The 16,704-nt window shown below is 41.6% G+C and overlaps 1 protein-coding gene across 2 annotated transcripts in view; it reads right to left on the bottom strand.

Annotated features, from left to right (window-relative positions):
* MCC (MCC regulator of WNT signaling pathway) overlaps positions 1 to 5,189 on the bottom strand; it is a 205,308-nt gene extending 200,119 nt beyond the window's left edge. Inside the window, exon 1 of one of the 2 annotated variants that reach the window (XM_050913512.1) lies at positions 5,038 to 5,189. In XM_050913512.1, the coding sequence (XP_050769469.1) occupies positions 5,038 to 5,174 (137 nt within the window). In that variant the 5' untranslated portion in view covers positions 5,175 to 5,189. The remainder of the gene's footprint in view (positions 1 to 5,037) is intronic. The other variant, XM_050913511.1, reaches the window with a different exon arrangement.
* Positions 5,190 to 16,704: the final 11,515 nt, after the last annotated feature.

Raw genomic sequence — 16,704 nt, 5'->3', positions numbered from 1 at the left:
GAAGAGAAAAAAATTAAAAAAAAAAAATCAAGAATCTCATAAATGGATCTAGTTCAACCAAGTTAATAAACGAGTTTACGTGAACACTAGTTTGCAACCTGGATTATGGCAATAAAGACTTTCACAGTTTCTTCCACAGCTACAAAAACTCAGCTTAATTACACACCAAAAACTGTAACTGGATGTCAGCTGGAATTACTAACCTGCTATGACACAGCATATGTATTTTGAGTCTTAGATACCCCAAATAACTACAGCACAACAGCCAAGGCAGTAACTTGGCCGGTCACACACAACCCACACTGATTTTGTTTCTCTCATTTAATCAGTCCTTTTGTGCTTCAACAGGTATCTCTTTAAATGTTAAGCACAGAAGTTCAAGCACATTAGCAAAAGCAACCACCTAAAAAGAAGTTTAATGGTAATGACTGTGGTGGAGAGTAATAGAGAGCAGAGAAGCCTAAATCTCTTCCCTTAAAAAGACAATGAATAGATACATACTTTGTCTTCTTGAAAAGATTTTTTTTTTTTCTTTTCTAATAGCTCATGGCCACTAGATGCAGAAACACTGAAGGGGGTGCCAAAATATACTCAGCAAGAAAGCTGGGAATGCCTTACTACTGCAGCCCATTAAAAATTTTAAGGGAAGTATCAGCTTGTCCTTGCAAAGGTTTTGAGTTCCCAAAGCTATGTACCGCTAAAACCACTCAGATAACAGATCAAATCCAACAAGTTCCTTTTAACTGCTTCTGTGAAGGGCTAGCAACGGAGGCAGTCTTTCAGCATGTCCTTTTAATGGGCTGTATTAGCTTAATACAAAATCAGTAGGTTTACGGGTTTTTAAACATCTTGCTCTACTTTTACCAGAGATTTTCTGTAAGACATTGACCCCAGTGTAAAAAAAAATCTGTGTACACAGAAGAAAATATTTTCAAACAAACTCTACAAAAAGAATTTCATTCCATTACTGTTAATATGATGACAATTCTCCCTCCGAATTAAACACTAGCTTTACCTTTCTACTTCATAACCCTAGAAATTACTCATCCATGCTTAAAAGTTAAAAACAGAAAAATAGCATGTTTGTAGCTTAATAATGAAATTAATTTTTTCTTCAGCCGTTATCTCCATAGCTCATAGCTTCATTTTTTAAGCAAAAGTATTTCCTGCAGATTCAAAATTACCTTATTTAGACCTTCCAGTGTTAGAACAGAATAATCTGGAAACCCATTTAGTGACTTCTGCAGTAAAGATGAAATTCATTATGTGCTAAATGGAACTTCAGTACAATCCACATATAATAAAGCTACAAGGCAATTAAGTTTCTAAAGAAGACATTAATCTAGCCCACCACCTGTAAAAATCCAGCATGCTCTCACTTTCCTCACTAACATCAACCAAGGCCACATACACTGACCTTAAAAAAAAAAAAAAAAGGGGAAAAAGCAGCAGGTGTCCTCCCCAATGCACCAACTCTCTGAAGCTGAATATATTTAACTGTAACATCGATTCTGAAGCTTTTCAATGCAAACAGAATAAAAAGCAAAACAAATGAATGCAATTAGTGTTTTTTCAGTTTTTGTTAATAACAACACAATCCAGCTACAGCTGCAAAAACAAAGTTCTGCTGTAAACAGTGTTTAAGGCTGCCTTTTGCTCCCAGCAAGGCTGATCCAGCTGATCTCAAGTGTTCAGAACCGAGCCTTAATCATGGACTGCTTTGCAGTTGGGTTTTTTGGGTTTTTTTTTGTAAAGTTACCTCTCATTGTTGAAGTATCAGAAGAATGCCCAGCACTTGCAAGACGTTAAAATAAGTAATATTAATTCCAAAAGCAGCAAAAGCCATTTCAGTACAAACCAACAAGTTAAAACTCTTGTGTTTTCTTAGTACTTTTGTCTAGCTAGATGTTGCAAAATTTCAATACGCACATGCCAAATGCAATGCTCAGAGACGCAGGCTTAGCATTTCATACTCCATCATTCAGCTGCTTCTGGGTTATAACCACCAATGGTACACACTTAATTATGTTTTATCATTTTGATATCATCCTAACTATTTAGAGCCTGAAAATTAATCAGTATCTCAGGTGAAAGCCTGAAAATTAATCAGTCTCAGGACATGCTCCTCCTCTCCATCTGTGCCTTTACTTCCCTGCTATTATTTGAAGAGGTTTACAGTTTGATGCACAACAAAGCATTTCCACAGCTGAGACACCATGTTACTTCATTAGGAATGCAAATAGCTCTTTTCCCCATGCAATATGAACTAAATAAACATGCATACAAAATGCCTGCCTTTGCTGCAAGAATAAAGATGATCTCTTCCCTAACAGCTCTGGAGTTAGAAAGAAAGAAATCTTATAAACAAACTGCTGCATGTGTTATGCAAACAAATGACCGAACAAGCTTCAGCCCTGCAAGCAGAAGAGAAGGGATACTCATTTTGAGAGATATGACAACCTATGCTGAGTAACAACTGAAAATTTCAACCTCATTGCATTGAAAACAAGTAAGTTCTGAAACAGAGGCTCAAACTAGTAAAAGGCTATAGAAGAGTTCTAGTCCACAAGGAAGCATCTGATTTTACAGTGCTGGCTTCTCTGTTTTCAGCTCTTTATACAGATGCCCAGGCATTTATTGCAATGTTTAACCTGCTGTAAAAGGCGCAGTAACATGCAGAAGTCAGCCTACCATCTCCACTGGGGCTACAAGGAAGGCAACAAAGAAACTGTTGCCCTCAAGGATGAGCAAAGGAAGCAGGGCAAGAGGGAACAGGAAAACCAAGCAACTGGCCTGTATGAAAAAAGAAAAAGCAGAAGCAAGGCAAGCAGTATGCACAGAATAGCAAGATTAAGTTTAGTGTAAAAGCAGGTGTAACCTTTTTGTCTTTATTTTAATTCATTACATTAAAAAAGATGCAGTTACCTAAACACTAAGACTGTAAACAACAACAACACCCTAGTTGCTATACTTCTAACAGGGACTCTCTGTGTTCATGAATCGGAAAGAGCTGTCTATAAGACTACAGTGGTGCATACTACAAATATATCCAAAAACCACCGGGCAAGTCTGCTCCTGCATAAGCCACTGCCATAAAATAGATCACGAGGGGAAATTGAGACACTACACAAAGCAAGGAACGCATTCCATTTACAAGACGGATTACCCAGGCTAGCTAATGAAGTCAAGAAAAGTAAATGACTCCCTCTCATGTCAAAGATCATTTGTTAAGTATTCATTCACTACTTTCTCACAAATATGGAAATTTAAGGGAAGACAGTAATTTGTAACACTATGTTCTCTGATCAAGGCCATACCAGTTCTGCCTTGAAGGCACAACTCCCTTCTGAAGCAAGGTATTAGCAACCTTCAACAATGGACCCACCATCTCCTGAAGGACTTTCAACCACTATCCTCTGGGCTTTATTTCCATTTCCTGCTGAAATCCAATGTCCCTCCTCAGACATGTCCTGGAGTTTTCAAAGCTTTCAACAGTGTAGTTCAAGCAACATTCAGACAGAAGTCTATTGAGTTTACATTGCAGAAAAGCACCACAGTACAGATCAGCGAGTGTGCTTGGAGGAGGCAGTGTACGCTTTAAGTGAACATCCTAAGTTTTCAGGCATCAGAATAATTTCCATGAAGAAAGTGAACAAATGGAAAGAGAAGCAATCTTAGCACACTGGTTGGAAAGCATACGTTTTCAAAGTTTACCTTTCAGAACCACAACTGTCAAAATAATCATTAGACTGGGGAAAAAAGAGTGTTCAGGGAGCTGTTTAGATAAGAAATATCATGACCCTTAAATTTTATTTTTAAAGTGACTGCCAGCTGTTACAGATTTTCAACAACTTTCTGGCTCCAAAGAGATGACAGTGGGGATTGAAGTTTACTTAGCCTTTTTGCAGGGTCATATTCTTAAGTTTCAAGTTAGATGACAGACTTAGAAATTCCCTCACTCGGACTCAGCTCTCTAGAGGCACTTACTAACTGCAACTAGCATAGGTTTCGTTTTGAAAATGCAAGTTCCGACCATCTCTGGCAAATCTCACCTTTGGAAGTTCAGTATTTTTTAAACTACGGTGTGAGGGCAGAGGACTAGCTCCAGAAATACCCTTCCAACAAAACCCAGTCCTGACCAAAACACACTGCCAGTACTTCCAGATACAGGAACATTTCATTACAGCTTATTTCCAACTATCTACTGCAAATGTACAAGCTCACCACTTCCCCTCAAAATCTATCAGCCTGGGTCACAATCCCAAACCTAAGGGGAGGTCGGGGGGGTCGGTAGAGGAATTTAAATGAGATTGTATAACAAGGATATTGATAAAAACATATTAAAAAATAAAACCAGATGATCTGGGAGATCAGTACGAATTTTGTCTTAGATGACCTGTGACCAGCTTTGTTTGTTTACTTGCAAAAATCACCTGCCTAGTGCCTCAGGTAACAAAAACAACGCAGGTTAGAAGCGTGACCTTCCAGACCTGGTGGAAGTGCAAGTCCTCCCGGCGGTATTTGTCCACCCTTCCCTCCGTCCCTAAAAGCTCTCCGTGCTGAGGCACAGCCAGAGCCCTGCTCTCAAACCCCTGGCTCCGGCAGCCAACGGCCGCCCGAGAGGCGGGCAGGGAGGGAGGCAGGGACGGAGGGAGGCAGGGAGGGACGGAGTGGCGGGCGGGCGGGCTGCCGGCCGGCCGCGGCGCCCGCTGAGGTACCGGCCGTGGCGCCCGCTGAGGTACCGGCCGTGGCAGGCTGGGGCCGGCCGCGCCGCGCCACAGCGGGCAGCGGGCAAGGGAGACGGCCGGTCCGGAGGTCCGCACCCCGCGCTACCAGCGGCAGAAGCCGCAGGGCGGCTGCCCCACGGGCGGCGCGGAGGGTCCGGCCGGGCGGCGGCGCGGGCTGCGCTCTGCAAACTACTCAAACTCGCCGAGAAGTTGAGACGCCGCTTCACGGGCGGCCGGGGGCGCGGGCGGGGGAGAAGGACGGGACGGCTCCGTCCCAGCGGCGCAAAGAACCTCCTCCCGCTGTCGCTACCTGCTGATGAAGCCATCCCCGTCCCCGTCACAGGTCTGGAAGAGGCGCCTCATCCTCTCCTCCTCGCCCGTGCTGGAGGTATCGCTGCTGCTACTCCCGGCGCTGCTGACCTCCGCTACGGCGGCTGCCGCCATCATGAGCCCAGCTCCGGAGGAGGAGGAGGCGGCGGCGAGGCTGCCTCAGGCGCCCGGCATTCCCAGCCCCGCCGCGCCTGCAAAGTGCGAGCGGCAGCACAATGCCGGGGCGGGGGCGGGAGCCCCGCCGCGCGCGGCCCCGCCGAGCCCAGGCGCGGCCCCGCGGGGGCGGACGGGCGGGCAGAGGCCGGAGTGCCCTGGCCGGCCGCGCTGCAGTCCCGCCTCCCGCCTCGGCCGGGACCCTCCGGGAGCCCCGCTGCGTCCGCTGCGCGCCGGGGCTTGGAGGGTGGCGGGGGGAAGGCGGCGGAGGCTGCCCGCAGCCCTGCTGCGCACGCCATCACCCTGCCTCCACCTGGACCCGTCTTCCCGCCGGCCTTTCTCCCGGGGCCAGAAACCACGGCGGCACCGTGAGTGCGTGGCCTAGCCAAATTAGGGCTTGCTGCCCTCGTAATTATGGTTACGCGCCCCACTAGAGTCCAGCCATCAAGTGCTGGGCAAACCTCACTCAATCTGGTGGTCTGGGTGTCGCTTGTTTTCCTTTCACTGGGCAGGCCCAGCTCCTTGCTTCAGGAGTGCTGCGGGTTGATTTGACTTTGGCTGGTCTGTGGAAGCCAAGCCTAGACAAACTACAACAAACCCCAACATTTTCAGTAGCCCTGTGTTTGCACTTCAGGCTGTTTGATGGGGTATTGAACAGGTGGCAGCGTTCTGGGGCACAGAGCACCAGCCCCTCTTGGCGCATCCAATTCCTTTCCACTGATCAAATTTTACCTGAAAAGTACGTAATTTGTTTTTCTGCTCGAACAATTCATCGTCAGATAGTGCTCTGAACTTGTTCATGGCTTATACCTCTCCCTGTCTTTCTGTCTCCTTTGCATTTAGAGAAAAGTCATTTTCTTTGGAGTCTTCATGTTGCCAGATGAAAACATTTTCATCTAACGTGTATAGGATAGCTTCTTCATTTCCTTTAGTATCCTTAGCACTCTTTTCAACACCTAATTAAGTTTTAATCAGTCCTCTTTTTCTTATTCATGTGAAAAGAACTGATACACCAACAGCACCATTGGCAATATCTTTTATCTCTACTGGAAATGCGTATTTTGAAACAGCCTAGAACACCATTTGCCTGCTTCACAGTAGTGTTACGTTTCCTACTCCATCATCCTGTGATTAATTAGGTCAGCGAAATTTTTTCCTAGCCTATTTCTGTATATGGAAAAAAAAATCTTGTTATTAAGGACATGCATTTCTCTCATACTGTCAGATATTATCCTTCTATTTATTACTTCAGTCTTTGAAGACATCGAGTTCTTCCCACACAACTTGATCTTCCTTGTTGTTGACAATGGCTCATGAATATGTAAAGTCAGCAAAGTTATCGCACTTCTCTTGTTGCACAGTCCCTTTCAAGTATAATAACTGATGGCAATAGTTCTAACTGTTAATATTTATTGTACCTTGATTGAGTAAGTCATTACAAGGCAGAGTCTCTGTGGTGTTTTATTAACTCAAACTACTTGCAAGTGCAAGCATGCGTACACTCACTCTCATATTCTCTCAGTCTCTGCAGTTTTCCAAATTAAGTTGCTCACACTGGTTCTTGCTGGATGACCAGAGCACTGGGGTATGGAGCCAACACACTTCCATACTCTTTCAAGACAATGAAAGCAGAGAATACTGCAAGTATCCTTCTTTCAGATTGTAGTGTGTAGTCTTTGAAGGTTTACATCGTGTTCCAACTTTTGACCTACAACGGTCTCACTCTTAGTCTTAGTGTGTACTTTTTCTCAGTCCTGTGTAGGATGTTGCTCATGTGTGAGACCGATTGTTTACTGCAGCCGTTTGTTTTACATTGAGGATTGGATGAGCTGGGCAGTCACAAGACCATTTTCTTCAGCCAGATCCTATAGACTAGTGGTTCAACACCACACACAAGAATTCTTGCACACATTTTGCAAATATAGCACACGCTTCTTCTTATTAAGAATTAAAATTCTTAACCATACAGAGTCCTAAAACAGCGTTTCCTGGCAAAGCCACCAATACCAACGTAGCAAGATTGGATCCAAAACACAGCAATAAGAATCTCCAGAAACGACTTCCCTCCATCCTGATGCTATCTGCCAAGCCTCAGAGTTAGCCAGTTCTTACCTTTTTCTTTTTTTAAACTAATCCCCCCACATCTTCTCTAATCTAGCTAAATTTCCCAGCTGGCACTTTATCTTCTCATTTGTATGCTTCATGCAGTAGCTTGCTTTGCAGATCAGGAATTCATCCATTCTGTATATTCTCTCTGCCTCTTGCTAATAACCTTTCTGAGTTCGTTATTTACACATTGAGTTTTTCCTGCTAGCTTTTCCCCTTCTGGGGGATCAGTTGCAGGTAATTTTCACATCTTCAAGGTAAGTCCCAGGAAAACCTAGTGCAGTAGTTTCTGACTTTTCCTAATAAAAATTCGCTCACACCATTTCCTCCTAGCTGATAGGAACAGCTGATATCCTAGCTGTGGTATGGCATGCAAGACAGTAAAACCAGCTGAGATTGCTGGCTTGTATCGTGATCCACATCTAACTTTTAAAAAGATGTATCACATTGCTTGGGAAGCAGCACTCTACGCTGTAGTTCCCCACATTCTGGTGCCTGCTATGAATTACGTGGTAGTTCACTCCTGCAGCCAAAAATGTGAGTTTCAGAAGGCAAAAAACATGTTTAAAACAGAGAACATGCTGTGCAGTAGAAAGTACAATCCTTACCGAAGTGCATTCTCACTGTCCCTGGTGGGAAGGGTGCGTGGTGTCCAGAAAGTTATGAAGAGAGAACAAGGAAGGAGGGAAAGGAGTAAGGCCTCCATACAGCTGCCTATCACCTCTCGGAAAATAGGCTTGATATTTCTCAAAAGAGGAGAGTTTGTAGGTTTTCTTTTTGAAACTGGGGATCTTAACTGTCAATTTGTTTTTTGTTTATCTTTTAATCTAAGTTAAATGAATCCATAATTTTTCAATATTAGATTATTTTCTACAATCAACTTCCCATAATGCCCTGATTTCCAAATGCAAATATAAAAATATACCAGACATTGCAAAAATTAATAACACTGTAGTAGTACTAGCTGCATTTATTCTCCAATATTTATATACACAAAACCTGAGATCTCTGAAAGATAGGCACGAGACACCTGATTTCCAGAGGTGCTGGACTCTTAAGACTTCCCACCAAGTCAACAGGAGTTTTAAGTTTGTGTGGTATCTAAAAGTCAAGACTATCTCAAGTTAGGTGTTGAACAATAGAAAAAGAAAACCATTGTACATTTCTCAAAATTTAACTACAGATAGTTTTGCAGAAGAAAACAGCTAAAGCGACTCTATGTAGAAGGCTGCCAAATGACCAAATCAATTGACCAAAAAAGAGAAAAATTTCCCTCCATAGCTTTCAGCCACAGCACTCTAAGATTAACCTCCTTCAAAACCAACAAACAAAACAACCAGTAACTTAAGATTTCAAGCAGTAAGTTTTAATTTAGTAATATTCCTTCAAGCAAGGTAGCCAGGGTGTGCAATGCAGAACTTTCTCAGCATCAGGAGTCCAATTCCCCAGAATACCATCCCTTCCCGTTTCCTAATTACTGCATCCAACCCTTTTCCAGTTGTGCCAAACACACCTTCTAGAGTTCCCTGTTTCTCCGTGAGGAATTTCCCTGTGAACTGGCTGACACACTGTCACCCGACACTAAGGGGACAGACGGGTTCTTTTAGGGATCCTTGGCAGAATGGTGATGGCACTAAATTGTAGTTACAATTAAAGCTGTATTTTCTTAACAGGATACTATGATTAGTTGTCGTGGTTTAACCCCAGCCAGCAGCTAAGCACCACGCAGCCACTCCCTCACTCCCCCCCTGCTCCCAGTGGGAAGGGGAGGAGAATCAGGAAAACAGGTAAAACTCATGGGTTGAGGTAAGAACGGTTTAATAACTAAAGCAAAATATAATACTAACAATAATAGTAATGAAATATAATAATAATAATAATGATGATGAAAAGGAATATAACAAAAAAAGAAGAGGGGAAAAAAAAAGGAAAAAACCCAGTGATGCACGATGCAATTGCTCACCACCCACTGACCGACGCCCCAGCAGCGATCTGCCCCTCCTGGCCAACTCCGCCCTGTTTATATACTGGGCATGATGTTCTATGGTATGGAATACCCCTTTGGCTAGTTCGGGTCAGCTGTCCTGGCTGTGCTCCCTCCCAGCTTCTTGCACACCTGCTTGCTGGCAGAGCATGGGAGACTGAAAAGTCCTTGGCTTAGGATAAGCGCTACTTAGCAATAACTAAAACGTCAGCATGTTATCAACATTATTCTCACACTAAATCCAAAACCCAGCACTGTACCAGCTACTAAGAAGAAAATTAACTCTATCCCAGCCAAAACCAGGACATTAGTATAGCACAGAATTTATGATTAGAATGGCGCAGGATTTCTACAAGCAGAATTGGTATAGTACAATCTATAAGTAGTGTAAAACAGAATTTATAATACAACTTAACTTATAATTTCTAATCACCTGGACCCTCTGCAGATGGGGTCAGATTTTAATACATGGTTTGCTGTATCAGTATAACAGTCCTAATCTAGACTCGAAAGACATAAAAGAATACGAGTTACTCAGTCCTTGGAGGAAGCAGATGACAGCGGCCACCGGAGGGTCCCGGCTCTTGCTGTCTAGCAGCAGCTCTGGTCCAAGCTCCCCACTTAGGCCTTGTAACTGCTTGATTTTATGGACAGTGTTCTGGGTGCGGTTACGCTTCCCTGTTCCGTGATGGGGTCATCACCGCCACCGGGCTGGCTGCGTGCCTGGGACCTTCAAGGCCGGTAAGGAAGGGAGTAATCGCCCTGGCGCCTAGGAACCTCGAGGCCGGTAGGGAGGGGAAGAAGATATCTGTTTGGTTTGTCTGCTTGGTTCACAGGACCTTCAGGGCCTGATAACAAGGGAAAGGGAACGAATACGTGACCCCCTTGGTCACAGAGAATGGCTGCTTGCCTTATAAAATGGCATTAGTTACGCTAACCACATTACCAAGGGTGAGGAGCAGGGGGTACTGGTCACACACCCCTATAAAGACGGTGCAATCTGGCAGGCTATTTAGCTGATTTAAGCCAATTTGCTACACACTTTTTTTAGCTGTACTTGGTAGTTAGGTCCCGGACTACACTTCAGTGATGGGACAGCAAGGCTGCCCTTGCCTCAGCCAATAAATAGAAATGGAGCAAGAGGAACAAGTAGCTTCATCATTCCCTTTTTTTTTAATACATGTGAGCATCTCAGGCCACATTTATAAACACAGCACATTTTAAGAGTTACCAATTACCTAGTTATTCAGACAAGGATAGAGCGACAACAGAAAAATGAGAATATAGCAGAAACAGCTGGGAGGTAGTGCCGAGTCTGGCACACTCGGACCTGATCTCTCAAAATCCTCAGAATCCCTGAATTCTTTGCATTTGATGCACCATTACTTCTGCCAAATGAAGAACAGAGTTTGTGTTCTGAGAGAGCAGTAAATGTCAGGCATTAGGAACATGTTGCAAATATTACAGAAAACAGTTTGGTTTTAAAGCAATTAATAAAGTGCAACCAGTGCATTTTTTAATCTTTTTTTTTTTAGTTTTGTGGAAACACCACTTTCCGTGGAAGTTTTGCATACCTGTTTTGTAGGCACATGATTTTTTTGTCAAAAAGAAACGAGAATGCGCTGCCATCAATCGTGACAGGTAAGCATGATTTGAAGACTGCTTGGCTGGCTGATCTGTCCTACAGCTCAAGCTGTTTTTCCCAGACTTGATCCTTAATGCCTTTGGAGCCCAACACATCTTTGCACACCAGCTGAGGTACAGCCGGGACTTCTATGGAGAGTGTCTTATCCTGCCAGGGCGCAGCGGGGGCGGCTGCTCCCTGGGTCTGGGGAGCTGGGGGTCGCGGGGGCTGCCCGTGGAGGCACGGCAGGGCCTGGCAGCCAGGGCTCATCTCCCCGCCCCAGCCAGGGAGTAGGGCAGGGGGTCAGCCCCGGGCATCGGGCACCTCCCTGGGGAGAGCCAAGGCCAGGTGGGGCCGTGGGGCCGTGGGTGAGCCCGGCTCGGCCACCAGGCACTTTCATATCATATGGCTTTGCACATGTATACCATGCTAATAAGATATGGATGATATGCCCACATCTATACACCTTAGCTAAATCTGTGCCTAGCCTATATAATCTGTGCCCAACCTATATAATAACTAAGTAAACATTATTTCCTATGTAAACATCTTTTTTAATTAGGGAAGTGAAATTAATGCAAATATTTTATTTTCTATCACATAACTTACAAAATGCATACTTCTGATGTTACTGTAACGTAGATCAGGAGTGTTAGCTATTTAAATTGCCGCAACTGCTTAGGTATTCGGACTGAAGATTTTGACATGCACAAGGATTGAAAGCAATGGCCGGTGGTATCAAAGGAGAGATTATCCTTTATTTCAGTAGGCTTCAGATAAAGACCATCTTTGTTTATTGTCTTCACCATAACAAAATTTAAAGTAACAGACATATAATTTGAGTTCAAATAAATATTATTTAAAACATCTTCATATACAGCAAAGTGCATTTGCTACAAACAGAGCCATGGTTTAGCTAGGAAATTGCTAGTTAAATTCACATAAAATCCTGATGTTTGGAGTCACTGTATTATCCTTCTCCCATTACTTCATTTAGATCTACCTCACATCACAGACCTAGGATTTCAAGCTCCAACTACAAATGTAAGTCTTGTGCAGCCTTTGCTGTAGAGTTCTTATTGAGCAGAGCTGGTTGAAAATTCTTAAAACAGTATTTTCAAAAGAAAATAATTTTTTTGGTGAGACAATTTTTTGTGATTTTTTTCCTCCTGCTCCAAAATGTGATATGCAAAACTGAGATATTTTATCTAAGATTGAAAATATTTTAATTTAGATAGACTATTAATGCCATTTTTGAGAACCTCCTATTCATTCTTCACCTTTATGATACTCAACCACCGTGTAAAACAGTTCTGTTTTAAAGAGTGTACTTTTGTTTGATGATAATGAATATAAATGAGAACAGGTTTGCCCCTTTTTCCAAAAATGTCCTAAACCACTCTCCGACTCAATACGATTTGCTCGTCCTGGATTTTGCATATGGATCCACAATTTGCATTTCTTTTATATTTCCTGCATTTCTTTTATATGCATGTAAACAAAGATATTTAATATTTCCACTGGTTTTTATCAAAGTTTATTCTTTGAATCTATATCTCTGTTAACAAAATACTACTTTGATTGAAAAAAATGGGGACACTTGTAAAGATAAATGGCCTTTTTGTAGACTGTGACTATGAGATAATCTTGGTAACTCCTTATTTCTGCAAACTACTGATGGCTGCAATAGTTAAACATAATCTGTGCTCCAGAAAATTTCTGCAACGCGGGTATAATTTTGGTCAAAATATTTCAGTGAAACAGTATTCTACCAGGAAATGACAATTCAGTGTAAATAAATCTCTCTAGGGAACATACCAGTTCCACTGAATTCCAATTTCAGCAGAGACACAAGCACATGAGTGACAGGTTTGAAATCTTTCTGCCTTCAGTCTACGCCTCACCCTGATAAGACATGGGATCCCTGCAGTTTTCATGCTGCCTTTATGGTATGTTCCAGACATAGTAAGATCTGTTAGTGCAGGATCGTTCCACTCTCCCTCCTGCCCTCTGTCATTTGCTCACCCTAGAAACTACAGCTTCTCATTTTAGGAGGGAGGAGTACTGGAGACAGTTGCTGGAAGAACTGGGACATATTTGACTCTATTGGGAACCATGCCCTTCCCAGCCTTCATTCTGGATATATTGCTGAACTCTCTGGATGCCCTGGGCTCCACAGGAGGTTGCTATTTTCCCCGAACGTTCAACAGCCCAAGCTCTGGACTGCTCAAAGTGGGGACCTGAGAGAGGTAGTTCTACAATGACAGAATAAATTAGAGAACTGTGAAACCTTCAACATCAGTATTTATGGAATTTCCAAGTTCCACAGGATATTAAAGGAGAAAATTACAAAGAACAAAAAGATACTGCTGTATAATATTGCTCACCTTTTGCTCTGCTATGGTAGATCTCTGCCTTAAATTATTGACCATGCAGGATTTGTGCAGAATTGAAAGTGATTTTGGGTTACAGGTGTTATGGGGTATTCAAGGTAAAGTAAAAATCTCCAATAAAGTCTGTGGCGCGTCTATACAGACAACATATACTTTGAATCAGCTACAGTGAAACAGATTATGCTGTAACTAAGCCTCATGTAGCTAATATCCTTTACATACTTTAAAGCTAAATCCTAAATATAGTAAAGACAACTGTACTATGTAACCGTTAGACATACTTAAAAGGGTGATCATGATATGGATAGCCAAACCAAAAACAAATACATGATTATTACTAGAGAGAGATTATTTATAATTAAAGATGATAACATCTTGCTGTATTTACAACTTGGTTTCTAAGCACTAATCTTGAAGGAAAGACCATCAAATAACCCTCAACAAGGAAACAGTTATATGAGTTCTATTTTGTATCAAAAGGTACCATATTTGACAATGGAAAATATATAAAAAGGAAAGAATACAAAAATGGACTAATGAAGCACAAAATAAGCATTGGATCATTAAGATCCAACAAAAAGTGCATACCCATCATTAGAGTTCATTTTGTGAAATCTGTTTGACAAATACTATCTTACCATAGAAGACAGGGAATTGTGCTAGATGATGCAGTTTCATAACTTTTTTCCCAACCAACAAAAAATATATAACAAACAAAATCTAAGCATTTTCCCCTCTCCAAAATAGGTTAGAGGATGTAATTGTCTTCATAAATTGGAACAGGAGGCAGTGAAAAACAGTTCAGTATATTCACTGAAGAGAAAATCCTGCTGCAGACTCATAGAGGTAATTTATAGTTCAGAGTGATTTGGTCAGGATTTTTAAAACAAATTACATAACCAGTATGCCTTTTCTTTGTTTTTATGATATGTAGAGAAACTCTTCTGCATATTTTTCTTGGGAGCTTGGTTTTTACCACATATACCTTCAAAATGTAAAAATCTGACTGAAGGAAACAGAGTGTTAGCTCTGGAAACGGAAGCTGTCACTATAGCTCTGAATCTCATCCTGGTCTCAGCTGGCTCAAGCACAGCACCATGCTAGTGCACCTCCACTCCTTTCTATGATGAGATTAATACCTTTGTGTTCTGCTTCCAGTATGGTGTAAATGTGCCAGGCAAGGTCAATGCTAACTCCTGCTCTCAGCAGTTCTCTCCACTGAACAGAAGAGTGTGACTTTACCTTCTAGATTCATATTGTTGTTTTGAATGTTTTATTCAGGGGAAAAAAAAAAAAGAAAAACTCCTGTCTTGGAACTTAAATGAAATGAGACCTAAGTGAGCCAAATGATTCAGAAATAAGAGGTGAGCTAGGAGTGTGTAAGGATGGTTCCTTGAATTCCTGTCATTCCCAGGTCTTGGCTCAGAACCACAGTGTGGTTTGTGCATGCAGATAGGGCTTCTGTGCCTTTAGACAGACTCAAACGTAAGTAGCCATGGCAGTATTTTCCCAGGACAAAGGCTGCAGACTTAAACTATAGCTTGTCACTTTCTTCTTTATCTTATGGCCAACAAACTTGGATGTTCACAGATGATATTGCCCTGCCTCTGAGGCCTCCTACCACCCTTGTCCTGAAACCCTTCGTGAAGACATGTTTTGGCAGTGAATGAGGGCAGAGAAAAAATTAGTGTAACCTGTAAAAGAGTGGCAATGAATAAAAGAATTGGTTCCATGAATCCCTAACAGAGGTGTGTGGTTAGTTGGATTTTCTAGACTTAATAAGATACAAATTTTGATTCAAATTTATCCTGGACTTGATGCATTTTTTTAAGTCCTTCCATTACGTAATAAGGACTGTGAGCTCATGCTGCAGGCTTTCTATTCAGTTGAATAGGAGTAGGGTTTCTATCTTCTACTCTGCTGCCTATTTTCATTAAACTTTGAGGAATTTGGCATCTGAGACTTTTACCCTCTCCTTCATTTTTGGTTTAAACTGTTCAAAAGGTTCGACTTTTATCTAAGGAAGGACTGAGAGCAGACAGATAGAAGCACACATGTAAATATTTATCTACACACACACTGATACACCATTGATTAAACTGATCAATAGACCTTTTCCCTTATGTCTCAAAAATAAATAAAAATTAAAGTGAATAAGGGCAGTCGAAGAGACAGATGAACAAGAGATTATGTGTCAGTACATTATACAAGAGGTAACATAAATGAGGAGGAGGCGATCATCCACATACAGCCCACCGCAGCAGCAAAAGTTCTGGGGAACTGTCAGTGTTTACAGTTGTGTGCAGTAAAGCAACAGATGCCCATTTTCACCACAGGTAATTTATTAAACAAATATCTCGCATTATGATTTCACATTAGCCATACTTCCCTAAATATGTGTAAGTACATAACTCATTTTATGGGATCATTAATAACCATAACAGCCAATACCTACCTGGTTACAAATTTACTATGATGCCTAAAATAAAAACATGTCACAACGTCTTTTTTGTAATCAAGGAACTGAAAAAAATATAAATCTTGTGCTCTTCCACTAACCTGATCTTGCAGAATAAGATTAGCTCATCAGTGATTCTTGCATCATATTTCAAGAGATAACAAGTCTTACAACACTAAAATCTTAAAAAAAAAAAAAATCACAAAAAGACTAGCTTTTTTGCAGTCAAATCTGACACAATACACTTATACAGTTAGTACATAAGGGATAATTTTGTTTCATAAACTTACTTTACAGTTCTTTTTCTCTCAGTAGTGGCATCTTTGGTGGAATTTTATAGTATTCACAAAAGAGAAAATATTCTGCAAAGTAAAAAGAAGCCAGCAAAACCTGCTACATAATAAAAGTGTCTCTGAAGAGGATAAAATAAGAATGCATAATTGTATTTGAACAATCAGATGCATTTTAGCATAAAACTCTGCTGCCTCTTAATCCTTCTCATAAAAAATATATGGGCATTTGGACATATGGTGATAAAAGGAAACAATTCTTACTCCAGGAGTTGTTTTGTGTAAGCCTTAGCCAGAAGGTATTTCTGAGGCCAACCATGAAAAAGGATTTTAAAAAGTTTTGCAAGTTGCTAATTCTAATAAGAAAATCTACAGCTAGTAATTTTTATTAACAGAAAAGGTATAAAGAATATATATAAACCACCGTGTCTAAGAACTTGGATAGAAACAAAGACAGAAACTGTTTTGTATATATGTTTTTCAGAATGATCTGTTGTGTGTTCCTGTTGTACTTCTACATCTAATATGGACCTGAGCTGGAGCTAGAATGCTAGAATGGGTGAAGATCTGGCTGAATGCAGACGAGCACTTCCTTTGCTCATAGAGACGGACCTGTCTGTAAAGGTCTTTCCTCAAAAG

This window comes from Gymnogyps californianus, chromosome Z, assembly GCF_018139145.2.
Source record: "Gymnogyps californianus isolate 813 chromosome Z, ASM1813914v2, whole genome shotgun sequence".
Taxonomy (NCBI): domain Eukaryota; kingdom Metazoa; phylum Chordata; class Aves; order Accipitriformes; family Cathartidae; genus Gymnogyps; species Gymnogyps californianus.
The sequence above is the reverse complement of the archived record's forward strand: the minus strand, read 5'-3'. Positions and strand labels throughout refer to the sequence as shown.